General features: G+C 39.4%; 1 protein-coding gene across 1 annotated transcript in view; it reads left to right on the plus strand.

The window, feature by feature from the left end:
- Positions 1-900: 900 nt before the first annotated feature.
- The window catches only part of SAMTOR (S-adenosylmethionine sensor upstream of mTORC1), a 37396-nt gene continuing 23815 nt past the window's right edge, over positions 901-14481 (plus strand). Inside the window, exons 1-2 of the mRNA XM_068933064.1 lie at positions 901-1344; positions 13843-13984. Coding sequence (XP_068789165.1) covers positions 1056-1344; positions 13843-13984 — 431 coding nt within the window. The 5' untranslated portion in view covers positions 901-1055. The remainder of the gene's footprint in view (positions 1345-13842; positions 13985-14481) is intronic.

A 14481-nucleotide genomic window follows, 5' to 3' on the forward strand; every position in this document is an offset into this window, starting at 1 on the left:
GTCTTCCAAGTTAAATGGAAATTAATAAACATTGTTATTTGGGGATCTTTAAACAACATATGCTGGTTTTTTACAGTTTCAAAATTTAAAGAAATATGTAACTAAAAGCATAACTAAATCACTACATTCCTCTTTCCCTTCTTAGTGCTGATGTCAGTAGCAAAAGTTTTAATTTTCCTTCCATAATATTCCTCTATTTTGAGAAAAATATAACTGAAAGATTCTGATGCTACCATACGTAATGACACGTAAATATAGTGATGCAAGATCCAAACTAGGCTGAAGTTTTCCAAGCATTTGCTGAAAAACAACCAAAAAAGCGGGACCTTTGCTCACAACATGCAACCTTCCTTCGGGGAGCTGGGTGCAAGGCGGTATGTGCCTGCGCAGCTCAGAGCCAAGTAAAAGAGGGATGCCATTGCAGGTAACGCTAAGGACAAGCTTTCGTTTGGACGCCTCGATAATTCCGCCTCGGGAGAGAAGTTTATCAGAGAAGCAGAACGACGCCACCCGCTGCGATTAGCTCCAGAGCAATCTCTGCGGCAGGACTGACACGGCGCTGATAAGAACCCATTACACCCGCGTTCATCCGCCACGCTGCGTGAAGTCAGTCGCGCGTGCCACTGAGTTCTCCCTCGGACGAAGTCTTGACCCTACCCAAGTCACGCTGGTTTGTCACTGATTTAATTGGAGCCACAACCACCTTCTTAGCATTTAGGGACGTCTTCAGAGAAGGCCGTTAGCTGCTTCTAGCCGGGTCGAACAAGCAAGCAGCTCTGCGGCAGATCCCCCTGCTGCGATCGTGTGAGAGGCGTTTTTGTCTACCCTATTGCCAACAGGGACGAGAGAGAGAAGAGAGACAGAGAATTGCGTTACTTCAGGTTTTGTGAAAATCGGGAGCCGGGCAGAAGGACCTCGGCGGGACCCGTGGCCCTCGGCGGTTTCAGGCCAGAGGCTACCGCAAGCCGGCTGCCCCTCAGGCTCCGCCGCCACCGCCCGCTCCCCGCAGGCCTCGTCCCGCCGCCGCCGCCGCCGCCAGGACTACACTTCCCGGCATGCCGAGCGCGGCAGGCCGCCACCGCGCATGCCCGCGGCCGCCGCCCCCCCGCCGGGCGCTCACGCCTCCCTGCGAGCCGGGCTGCGCGCGGCGGAGCAGCGGTAACACCATGGAGGCTGTTCCCCAGCCGCCGCCGCCGCCGCCCCGGCCCCGGCCCCAGCCCGGTGAGGCCGCCGCCTCCGCTCCCCTGCCGCAACCACCGGAGCAGGAGCGGAAGCTGGAGCAGGAGAAGCTCTCGGGGGTGGTGAAGAGCGTCCACCGGCGGCTGCGCAAGAAGTACCGGGAAGGTAACCGCGGGGGAGGGGCCGCCCCCCCGCGGAGGGGACGGGGGTGGCGGCCGGGGGGGGGGGACCGGGCGGGGGCGGCTGGGCCCGGGCCACCGCCGCCGCCGCCGCCGCCGAGGGGGTGTGTCGGGGGCGCGGGGCGGCCGGCCGGCCGCTTCCTGCTCCGCCCCGGCGGCGCCGGTGGGCGGCTCCCCCCCGGGCTGGCCTCGGCCTCAGAGCTGCCCGCCGCCGCCGCGGGGGCGTTTTCTGCCCCTCGGCGAAGGCACCGTTCCGTTCCGGGCGAAGGGCGGCGTTTTCCGCGCGGCGGGGGGCGGTGGAGGCCAGGACGGAGCGAGCGGCGGTCTGGGAGGGCCGCGGCGCCGCTAACCGTCTGTTCCTCCTTTCTTCCAGCCGCCGAAGGACTTAGCTTTAGCCCCGCAGCCTGAGCTAAAGAGTTGGGGGGTGGGGGGGGGAAGTGGTTACAAAATACGTTACGCCGTGCTTGAGTCCTCGAAACGTAAAGCTGGTTGGTCGTCAGTGCTAGGGCTGCGGTGAGGGGTTTGTAGCGGGGGCGGTGGGGCAATGCTTGGAGCACCCCAGAAGGGCCCTCAGGTGAGTGTGGGAGCTGAGGGGGTTTTTTTGGCTGACATTTGTAGCCTCTGCAGGTAGATCTGTCCAATGTAATACAGATTACGAAAACTTCATCCCTTCCTCCATCCTTCCGGCAAGGCCACAAGTCTCTGTTGACCCAATGTACATCTCCAGAAGGACAATCACAGAGGGGAAACTGTTCCTGTTCTAGGCACCCGTTCTTGCTTCTCCTCCGTGGCTGTAAATGACGCTCGTGTTAACGATCTGACATCATGCTGCTTTCTGGGGCTCGAGAGTCTGTACAGAAGCCTGTCCGTGAGATGTGGTCACAGGTGTCTACTTATGTAGGCACTGATCAAGAGATGCTGTTTATTTTTGGCCTCGGTGAACATATAAAACTGAAGGAGGATCTCCCTCGCTCTCCTAACATTTGAGTGAGGGAACATAGTACATTTAAACACTAAAATACTTGCAAAGAAGCCCAACTTTTTTAGCAGTTTGTTTTTCTGAATATGCAGACAGACTCAAACAACAGAAATGCAATGTTGCACTATTAACTTTTAAAAAGTTAGCAATCTTCGTAGCTTTTTTTTTTTAGTAGATAAAAGCCTAAGTTATATGGGAGTCCATGTTAGCCTTTTCGGGAAGGAGCAAGTCAGTATGCAGGGGTAATTTGTGTTTTATCTTTAGTTCAGTGTGGTCAGTTAAAAAAAAGAACACACAGTTCTTTATTTTACTTTGCGTGTCCTATAAGTTGTGCGTTAGTGAAAACATCAGAGCAATTTTTCTAGTCCCTTCAAATTGGCAACATTGTACTACATTTTAATGGAGAAAGTTTAAAAAAAATCTGCTTAGTCGCATCACATCTGTATAGCAAGGAGAGTTCCACCTATTACCTACCTTCCAATGGTAGGTAGTCTTCAGAAGTTACTAGCAACAAGTATTTTAGATCAGTATTTTAGATTATTTCAACTTCAGAATTTTATTTTTGGAATGAAGTTCTAAATCTTCCCCCCACATTTCTATATGCTTGCAAAAGCAGACTTGAGTCTCCTTCCCAACTGCCTTAATGTTATTCTGAAATTATACTACTGAGAAGAGCTTGACCTCAAAAGGGCTTTTCTTTTTTCCTTTTTTCTTTTTTCTTCTTTTTTTTTTTCTTTAATACTCAGTTGCACTGACTGGAAAGTATACTGCCATGACAAAATCAAAGTTTACAGTTTGCTAAAGGGTTAAAAAAGCAGCAAATCATACATAATTTCTCAGTACGATTTGAATTATCACTTGAATATGAAAAAACAGAAGAAGTTTTTTAAGAAAAGCAGCACATCCTTAGTTATATACTTACAGCTAATTACACAGGGAAAGCATCTTAACTCCACACTGCAGTGCACCCAGTCCTATATGAAGTAATAACAGACCTGTTTGTATTGTTCCAAAATCTTATATTATCTTTCCACCTGTTTCTTTTTACTCTGCCTCTTCTCTCATTTATTGACTCTTGTTTCATGAAGCTAGTTTCCATTTCATCTAAATAAGCAAATAGTACTAGAATTGCTGTTGCATGGACTGCAGCAGTGTTTTGTCTGTTGATACTAGGAGTTGCATGTTAGTTTTTTTGGTAGAGGAAAAACACGTTGAATATCGTTTTGAAAGCTCTATGATAATATTGCGTAGGGTGGAACAGTCAAGAGTTGATACTTTAGTATCTTAAGTTACTATGCTTTGTTACAAGTGTTGAAGGGAAATGGATGTGTCCTTAAGGTATGGAGACATTTGTCATAGAAATTATACAGGCTTGATTTTAATACGCTGATTTCTTAGAGAATTCACTTATTTTGCTGATATTAGCAAGGCCAGTACTTCAATGGGCAGACATAAAAGGCAAGTCTATGTCAGATTTGTCTTGTTTATAACTGGCATCGTTGATCTCATTTTGTTTTATAACCACATTGTTTCCCCCTTTTTGAAAATGAGCAAGTGGAAAAGTGACAACTAAATGCTTCAGAACTGCAAGCTAACAAATCTCTGAAAAAGTCACAAGTATTTGTCAAAGTGCAAGAGCAATATGTTTTTTTTAACTAGGGATGTATCAAAACATTTTCTTCTAGTTTCTACGAGATTACTAGATGAAAATTTGATCAACATCTTGTCATTCAAATGTTTTGACAGCTTTTTACTTAATGACAGTCTTTGAACTCTTAAAATTTCTCCAAGTAGAATCTTGGCTTCTTTTTTAATTATGCCATTGGTTGAACCGTTTTTACTCTTTTCCGTGTAATGAATGGGTTTTGTATGTACTTCTGTACTTTGTCCTGTGGCTAATGTAATATAGTCCCAGAACATACCAGCATCCTTATGACAAACATTTGCCATTTTTAAATGTTTCCATGCAAATTCTCATTAAGTATGTACAGAAGTGCATTTTGTTTTTTCTTTAATGATTTTAACTTTTGTATTGTATAAGTAGTACTGCTCATTACTGCTTTTACTGCTTTCAGAATATCACCAATCTAGTGTGACTTTTAGTGTGAATATTATTTTTTTTCCTTTTTCATTTTCTTTCCTTTTTCTTTCTTCCAGTTCCACTTTCCTTCCTTCCTCTTCCCTCCCCCACCCCATATTATGAGTAAATAAAGAGGGGAAACTTTTAATTATAAATGCTATGGCAGATTTGGCATTTTGTGATTGCAGAGTAATCCAGCTTATTCATTTTGGATCCTAAGGTGATATTAAATGTTGCTTATTTTTAAATGCCCTAATGTAGCTTAACAAATGAATGTCTTTATTGTCTTCACAGTTATAGCTAAAAATCAATGTGAGGGTTTTTTGGTTTTGGTTTTTGGTTTTGTTTTTTAATAATTAAAGATGATTGAGCCTTGCCTGCAGTGAGCGAATGCATCCACTAAATTTAGCTAATCATTAACAAGTTGTTTCAGGCTACTGTAAGCCAGTGATAGAGGCGGAGAAAACTGTCTAGTGGTTCCTAAAAATACATATCATTGTGCAGGATACCCTATAAATATTGTCTCAACATTGAGGTGAAAAGTTTTCACTTAGGAGCATAACTCATTAGCTTAAAACTAATATTTTTCTGAAGTTTGACTTTTATTTTCTGTCCAAATAGATTAGTTTAATCTTAATCACCTTAGATAGTAGGGTAAAATCCAAATACCGAAACAGCAGTTCTTAAATACGTTGTTAGTCACTTAAAAACAACTTCAGGGTTTTGAATGCTTGACACAAAAATTGGAGGAGTTCATGAAATCTGAGTTTGGCCTCCTCATGCCTAGCCTCTTACAACATGGCAATGGAGGAAGAAGCAGTTTTTTAAATTAGTCTCTTGTTCTTGGTTTTGTCACCTGGAATAATAGGTGACCCAAAAATTACCAAGATTTTCCCCTTTGCTCCTTTTAGACACTAGCAGCCGTAGGCTGGAGTACGTTGTATTGGTTGCAGTATGTGGATGTTGCATTCAGGCTGGCTTACAGACAGCCTTGGTGATAAAGCAGATTTAGTGGTTTATAGGGAACTAAACAAGATCTACTGAGCATGTGCAAGGTGAGATTTGTTTATTTCTGTTGCTCACAGTAGCCAAGTAGGGTTAATTTTTGCTGCAGTATAAGCAATACTTCCTTAATACTGGGGCAGCCTTTTTTTCTCTGGGTGGTTTATTACTTTTCTAATCATGCAGGCATATATTGATCAAGTAAATGTTTTCTATGCAATGTGACCCTCAGTTATACAGGGTTTTATTTATAGTCCTAGAAAAGGTGACTTGCAAGAGCCTCTATTTCCCTCTGAAAACTTGGTATTGAGTATAAGTGGAAAAACTTCCCTTAGGTACCTGTAAAGGTATTTTATGAAATATTTTGCTGTATATTTGCTCAAGTGTTTTGTTTCTCCTTCCTTACAGCTGTTAAGGCTTAGGTTCATCACACAAAGAGAACTGGCATTAGTGCTGTTTAATAAATAATATTATTTACTGCATCACAGAAGCTGATAGAAACATTTTAGGTGGTAGTTTGAGTCCGCTAAGGGAAGATTTGCTGAAACTTCAAAGAAATGGTTTGTAACTTTATCAATAGGTTTTTCAAATCCAGAAGATTTGAAAAATTTTGAGAACCCTCTCCCACAAAAGTGGGAATAGGTAAGCAGTGGAGACATTCATGTGAGAAGTATTGTGCTGAAGTCAATTGCTCTGTGGTCTCTTCCTCTCTCATGTTTTTTGTGAAAAACCTTGAAAGAGCTTAAGTTCTTCCTGAAGTGAAACAGGAAGCATTTTGAAATCCTAACAGCTTTCACAGGACAGGAAAACTTCTTACTGAGCTTTACATGATGTTTTAACAGTTGTTACTCCTTTTCTTTTTTACTGAAAACTTAGATTTGTTTCTCCAGTAAAACATATAAAATCATCTCCATTTGTCTTTTTCCACCTCTATTAATTTCTAGAAAGATGGGAGCATTTGCAAATACTAATACTTACATTTTTCAAGCAACACAAATTAAATCTGATTTAATTAAAAGTTAAAACCAGTACTATCTTATGATGTAGGCATTAAAATGTGACAGTCCTTACATTTAGAGTGCCACTGTTTTGTGGTGAAGCTTTCCCTTAAAAATCCTATAATATTTTACAGTTCAGTGGGGAATTTGACTAATGAAAGCATTGGTATCGTTTTGTTAGCTCCTACATTAAAAGAAAATACATACCTAATGTGTGCTGACTGGGGCACAGACTTGCATCCACTGAACAAACAGCTATACGTAACCTCCTTCCCAAGTCTTTTATTGCATTGGTGGGAAAATACCGTTCCTTTTTCAGAGTCAGCGAAATGAAGTCTGTGCCTGTGCCTCAGCTGCTTCAGTTTTTGTTCCTGTGAAAGATCTACTAACGTCAGTGGTTTATGTTAATGTGTTTTCTACATGGGAGAGGTTAAGGTGCAGCATGTAGTCCCTTCTACAAAGTCAGGCTTGGGGAAGAGGAGAGGGGTAATAGTTTCTGATAGAGTCGATTCAACACCTGGGGGCAGTAATTGCTTAAACTATTACAACAAGGCCCCCCAAGTTTGTGTAACAGCCCTCAGACTTTAAAGAGACTTATAGCAGAGCAGAGAAAAATGGATCCTTCCTCAGGGCCGTATAAGCGGAGTCCTAAGAGATGCTTTAAATAGCAGACGAAATGTACTCTGGAAGCTTCTGTTTAGTATAAACAAATAGAAAGGACAAAATAAACAAATAGGAAGGTCAAATGTAGACATCTGCATTTGGTTAAATGGATCCTTTCCATTAGACTGGAAGGAAGGAACGTGGATATATGAGAGGTTCTTATACTTTTATTTTTCTCCAGACTTAGGGTCACCCTTTTCACATTTTTATTGTGAAATATTTCAGGTAAATCTTAAGAAATGTAAAGCCAATGCTGCATAGAGAAGAGAGAAAAATACTAGCTTTGATTGCTTGAACTTTGTGTTCAGGTATTCTGTATCTGGACATGCAAAAATAGACAACAGTGGAGCCAAAAATATCTTAACATCTTTCACAAGAAATATTGCGTATGCTGTATTATTGAGACAGGTGTCCAGTCAGTTTCTAGTTTATCTTGTATGTACTGAAAGTTGTAAATAGCATAGTATTAGCTAATATTCCTCATTTAATTAATTCTCTTTCTGTTAATCACTGCTGCAACATCTAGACTTCTAGTAGCACAGGTAAGTTTGAACTGAGGAGTCACTGTTAGATGATGAAACTTCGTCACATGGAATATTTGCAGGAATTTGATTTCAGCTTTACCCTAGTGAACAACGTAGTGTTTCTTTTCCCATTTACTGCAGTTCGGCATGTTGTGCGAAGTAATACACAGTTTCCAGTGAATAAGAAAGAGGTAGTCTTAAGAGGCTAAAAAGGAGACTTTTTTTTTTTATTATTATTCCACAATGCCTTGCTATCAACAAAAAAAAAAAAAGAAAGCTCAGAGATCTTAGTGGACGTTGCTATGGTTGGCCGCCTATCATTTGAAGTTATCTGGTATTGTCATGGACACTTGCTGATTAGGGGGATTAGTTTTCTTTTTATGCTAAGCAATTCAAAGAGTACATTTTATTAATACTGTTGCACAAAGATGAACACATTCCTTTTTTTTTCTGTCTTTCACTGTTAGTCAATATATTAAGCCTATTTTTAATTCCATGGAAACCAACAAAGGTGTATACAGCAACGATGCATATTGTTAAATAACAGTAGTTGAGGAGGGGATTTAATCTGGTGTTTATAGTGCCAGTTCCACAAATTTATAGTAGCAAATAGACAGCAATGACTTCAAACCTTCTGGCCTTTTTAAATTACAGCTATATTTAAACTTAAAAAAATGTATTTTCCAACAAGAAATAATGCCGCCATTGACTGTTCTAATCTGAATTTTCTTCAAATCTTAAAAGTTGTTTGGTGTTTTATTTTGCTTTTTTTTTGTTTGGGTGGGTGGGTGTTTTTTGTTTTGCTTAAAGTCAAAAACTATGCTGCATCTCCTCGTGTATTTTAACACTTGGATTTTTTTTTTAATGCAGTGCTAATTATCTGAAGGTTAAGTGCAGGGTTAGTGCACACTTGGTTTGCAAGATCTTGTTTGATGATGGACAGAGTATCTTGTTTTTGAGATTGTCAGAGATGACTGCACTGTTTTCCTGGAGATCACAGAAGGAATTAAGGAAAATAGCAATTAAAACTTGTCTCTTGGGTGCAAATAGTATATTAACCCCATATGACTTAGCTGTTTTATCATTTAATAAAGCACAGAATTATTCAAATCAGTAGTTTGGGTTTTTATTCCATTCAAACAGGAGAAATACTCTCTTCAGCAAAACTAAGCTATTTCTTCTATATGTAGAAAAGTTCTGCTTTGTTTAAAAGCTGAGCTTGATAGGATTTGTCCTTTCAGAAATCTTAGCTGAAAAAGAAAAATTAAGTTAGACTAATTATTTTTCTATTTAATTAATAAACACACCTTAAAAGAATATCCCGTTTAACGCTACATAAAGAAATGCCCTTTAAAAATAAACAAGTAACAGGCAAAATCTAGAGTGGAAGCAAGCTGGACTTTGTTTATGTACCGCTTGGAGAGACTAGTTATGGTGTGGGACTGTCTCACCAAGAATGATAAACCTGGTCTTCTCCCAGCGTGGCTGCCAACCTTCTATGAGATTTTGCAATTAAATGTGGAATGAGAGGAGTTCTATTAGGTTTGTATGATTCTTCCTTATTTATTAACACATATTTTCAGTTGTTGAAACTTACAGATAACGTTAATTCTCTATTGCTGTTTCCCATAGTTAAAGCTATATTATAATTTGAGTCATTTAAGAATAACTTATACGTGACTGACCTGTTCTTTCAGTGACAGAGTTTTGAAACTCTACCACAGAGTAATCAGCACTTAGGGGGTGTGATTGGCTATTCTGCCTGCCATATTCACGTGGAAGGAAATTGTTCTGAAGGATTAATCTGTTCTAGGTAAACAGTATTGGATTTTTTTTTTAATCGTACTAGGAAAGGTTATGCCATAAAAAAAAAAAAAACTTACCACTTTTTCAGTGACTGACGGAATTGCTAGGAAGAGGTGGGGGGCTAGGGGTTTTTGTTTTTAAAGGAGGGATTGGTTTTTGTTTTTAAAGAAATGGTTAATTTCATAGTGAAGAGTAGGTGATTTCTGGTTTTGTTTTGTTTTTTGTCAGTTCTGTATAGAGAGGAGAGTAAACAATTTTAAAGTAATGACACTACAGTGACTCAGTAGGTGTGTGAAACTCCTGTAAGGAGCAGTTTTTGCCAATCCGAGATTTTGCAGATGGATGTTGGCATAATTGGTTCTTTTATGGAGACCTGAGGTATATAACGATCCCTTTTGAAGAATGAATGCTCAAACAGGTTTTAAATTGCATAAGAGGAGATCTCCCAAGTTCACAGAAAGGGTGTCAAGTAGCCTTAAGCTTTATATTGTGGTATGATCATGAATGCTTGAGATGAAAAGTTTAATGTACAAAAGTGAATATTAACTTGGGGAATCTTTGAGATGTGATTCAAAGTGTGAGACATTTTTTTGGTCCTTTAGATTAGCCTACCACAAACTTTGATTTAATTTACAATCGTATTGATTGCTTAACAGAAAATATTACTTATTTTAGATCCTTAGTAACCATTAGTTTTTTCTGCAAAAGCTTCTTGCATGTTTTTACTGCACTTCTGGTTAGACAAGCCATGGTTCATAATACCCGTTTAACTGAGCTAGACTTGGTGCAGTGTTTGCACATGGACTATAATGTATTATATGAAAATTAAATACATGGCTCTACTGTGTTCCGGCTTGTTCTGGATGTCAATTTGAAATCAGGTGCTGCAATACCTGTTGCAACTACTATTTCAAAATCTATCAACAGGCATTATTTGAGTTTTCAACTCTGACAGTATTGAAGCGTGATTCTTCCTTTAAAATTGTAGTTTCATTGTAAACAAGAAGAAAGGCCTCTAGACACTGTATCACAAATGCATAAGGTTTGCACATTTGTCTGGAGTTAAAGTTCCTGCACATCTGGCTAATATGCCTGTGTATGCCTTTCTAAAAGTCACGCTGGAGAAGATAGAACCAAAAAATAAAATTAAATAAATAATAAATAAAGAGTACCATGGTACTTCACTTAAAGGAAAGTGAATCTTTCACTTTTGTGAAGGTTACTGCATGATGGTGCCCCGTCACTTAGGAAAGCCCTTTATCTGCTGCTGTTCTGAAGCTTACATAAATAAAATGACAGACAGATGGGCATCACATCAAAACTCACTGTTGACAGTGGGTCAACAGCAGATGCTGAGACAGGACTATAAGAAAAGCGCTGCAGAGTTATCACCGTATGCTTGCTTGCCTTTCCATCTTTCAGTGATTTTGTGGTCTAGGAACTCCTGAGTTAGAAGTCACATCTTGGTATTCAAACTTCTTTGTGAATTTTTTTCCTTTAGTTTTTCCAGCTACATGAACTTTAAGGTAGTTGTGCATTTTATGAAAAAATCACTTTTTACTGCACTTTGAAGCTGCCCTTCTCTGCTTTCCCTATATGTTCTCTAGTTCTTTGGGAACAGTGAAAAGATTTTCCGTATTTACCTTTTCATGATCTGATGGGCATCTGCCCTTTTCCCCGTTTCATCCATCTTTTTTCTGCAATATTTAGGCATTCTTCACGCAGCAGCTGTGCTATAAAAGCCCGCTGTTGCAGTTTTCTGTATCTTTTTTATTGTATTGAAAGGGGGAAAACAAACCAGAACTGCCCACAGAACTGGTTTGATATAGGATGTATGATGGCTTTACTTTGTGATAAATTTTTCTGTTTTGGTCTGTGTTTCCTTTCTCATAGCTCTTATCGCTCAGTTTTATTTCCTGGTCAGCTCGGGGCTGAGATGGTGTTACTGCCCCAGACAGTACCGGTGTAAGCAGAACTGCAGGCCTGTTGCCATATGTCTGAATTTGAGATTCCTTCTCTATGGGCTTCTTCGCCCCTCCTCTGGCCTCCAGAATGAGGTGAATATCCTTGTGTTGTTCAGGCAGAAATGAAAGGAATTGCTATGAGAGGAGGATTCAGAGTTGGGATTGGAAGGAGGCATTGCAACTGTGCTGTAAGAAATAACAACTGGCCAGTTCAGTTAAAAACATCTGCCCTTTGCCTAGTTGTCCTTTCCTATCCATTTCATTGGCTAAGCTTTTAGGAAGAGTGGTATTTGGAAAGGAAATAATATAACTAATTCTCTAGGAACAGTGCAAAGTAATGAACTAGAAGAAGAGCATTAAACTTGGGATTTTGTATTTGTAACTTTTTTCCTCAGTAAATGTTCACTTGTTACTTACTTTGTTCCTCTCAGTTAGCCTGTTGTATTCTTCAAAGAAAACTTTGGCAACTGCGTGTCATTCAAGCAGTTCACAGTTTGTCTAGAGCTTGCAGTAAGATTCAGAGTACTGTGGTAGAAATATCATGAAACTATATCTAAATTGCATCAGAAAAATGAACCATGAAGTTCCAACAAAAATCCCTATGGGGTGTGTGTGACATGCAGGTTTCTCAGGTGCGCTCTGCTGTAGTGCTTAGTTGGCAACTATGCCAGCACCTTTTCTTGTAGAGCACACGTCTCCAGACTTAGGTCGTGTGAGAAGTAATGAGGGAGACTGCTCGAGTACTTGTCTTGTTTGTCTGTTTTTGTTCAGGCTAATGATTTTGAACTTTCTTGTGTGTGTGTGTTGTGCAGAGAGTGAAAGAGAGAATTTTTTTGCTTTTCCTCTCATTTGGTGTCCCTAGTTTGTGTAAAAACTAGTATCGTGTTCACTCCCTGATTTTCCATCTCAGATGCCATCTTACACCTAACTTAAAACATGACTCATTTTGTTGATGTTTGTACAAGTGTGCTATCTGATTGTTTTTGAAGAAGTGATGATTGTCATAATACCCCTAAATCAAACTTGAATAGGCAGTAACCTGGCTGGTTGGCTTAAATCTTTTAGGTATGCAAATATCCGTACTTGGCCATCATACGCAGTCTTGCTGTAATCAAAGGACGAGGGGAAGGGGTTGTAGCTGCTTTGCACGCATGCAAACAAAAGTTGCCACTGTAAGAAAACTGTTTTAATTAACAATGAATAACTAAGCACATCAAAGGAATTTCCATAAATGAGTTTAAAAAAAACAAAAAAAAACAAAAAAAAATCTCATTTATCTCATATAGGACAGGTCATGCCACAATACAGTAGATTGCTGTAATCTACTTTCAGGCTTTGGCAGGCGTTATTGTCAGCTTGATACACTTTTTGAATATTTCTTTGTAATATTAAAGTCTACTAATTCTGGAACCATGTTGTGAAAAGTATGTTGGTTATCTGAGCCAAATCTTAATCGATAGTTATGCTCTAAAAACTTGCTGTTGGCTTTATCAGCTGTTAGGTGCAAGAGCAGCAGATACTTTTTATTCTTCAGATTTATATACATGTATATTTGTTGTGTGCACACTTTTGTGATTAAGAAGCATAAAAGGAATTACTGAAGATCATATCACTTAGCATATATTTTTGTTACGGGGGCAGATACGTCCTTTAGTAAGGTGTAGCAAGGGTTTTTGCACTGTAGGAACCACAGTGGGAATTGTGGTGAGCCACGACTAGTATTTATTTTGTTTTTGTTTAGTAGTGCATTATGTAAAGCAAGCTAGAAGTAGTATGTAGCAGCAAAGAGAGAAAATCATCATATTTAATTAGTTTGAAGTGCTAGAACTTAATCTCCAGAACTTTTTTTTTTTTTCCCTCAAGATGAGAAACATGAAAATTAACCTGTCCCTGGAGATCTGGAGGTTTATCCATGATTTTTTTGACCTTAGCTGGTTTGATTCTTCAGTACTGTGCACTATAAACTAAATCTTTGATGCCAGGTCGATTAGGCAGACACCCCTTCCAGTGTATCCAGAGAAATCTATAGTCTAGATTAAATTGTTTCATTTAAGCATTTTTGCGTGTTAGGTAATTCTCAGTGTGTGTTGTATATATGAATGCTTCTAAGAAACCTTTCAGTCTTTCATTTCTAAAATGTTTGTCATGTTTAATGCTCATGCATTAAGCAGAAACCTGAAAGGAAAACTTCCTGATAATTGTAATTTTGTAGAACCATTGAAGAAAACCAGTATTCTGGGAATATTACTAACTTCCCAAGTGCCCAATAGTCCCTTCCTTCTCCAAAACCAGAATTTTGTGTTTGACTGGAGAAAGTAAACCTTGTTTTGTTTTGTTTGTTACATGCAAGTAAAGGAATCTCTTACTGCGTTATGCAACCTCTTTTAATTAAAAGATGGTGGTTTTGCCATGGAGATAATTAGGCACTTTGTATTTAATGTGCAATTTTTTGTTGTTGTTTCATTTAGTGGGAGACTTTGATAAGATCTGGCGTGAGCACTGTGAGGATGAGGAAACTCTGTGTGAATATGCTGTGGCAATGAAAAACCTTGCAGATAATCACTGGGCAAAAACATGTGAAGGGGAAGGCCGAATTGAATGGTGCTGCAGGTAAATCCTAATGTATTTGAAAGATACAATTGCATATTTTTACTAGCAGTCATTTATAATACAGGGTTTAAATGTTTTCTTGCCTTTTTTGCCATTTTTTAAAATCTGTTGTATAAAATGTCCGTATGTTATTGCTTTCTAAAACAAAAGCTTTCCTAGTGTTCCAGCTTACTAAGGAAATACAGCATATGAACTGTTTTCTTATAAACTGAGACCTTTTTAAAGTTCTTTTCAGCAAACGTCGCTTTTTCCTTCAAGTACTGAAGCTATTCACAAGTAAACTTATGAAGTAGTTTCATATATACTTGCCTGAATCTAAACTGAACAAATACAGTGAATGTACCTCAAGCTTAATTAACAGGGTTTTGATTTGGTTTGTGTATATAAACATAATAGTGTTTGATCTCTAACTACAAATCCCTACCACTCAATTTTCAAGTCCTAATCACCTGCAATGGACTTTAAACCCTGTGAAGTTTGTTTAAAATGGAAATTCT

Source organism: Struthio camelus, chromosome 1 (assembly GCF_040807025.1).
Source record: "Struthio camelus isolate bStrCam1 chromosome 1, bStrCam1.hap1, whole genome shotgun sequence".
NCBI classification, from domain to species: Eukaryota; Metazoa; Chordata; class Aves; order Struthioniformes; family Struthionidae; genus Struthio; species Struthio camelus.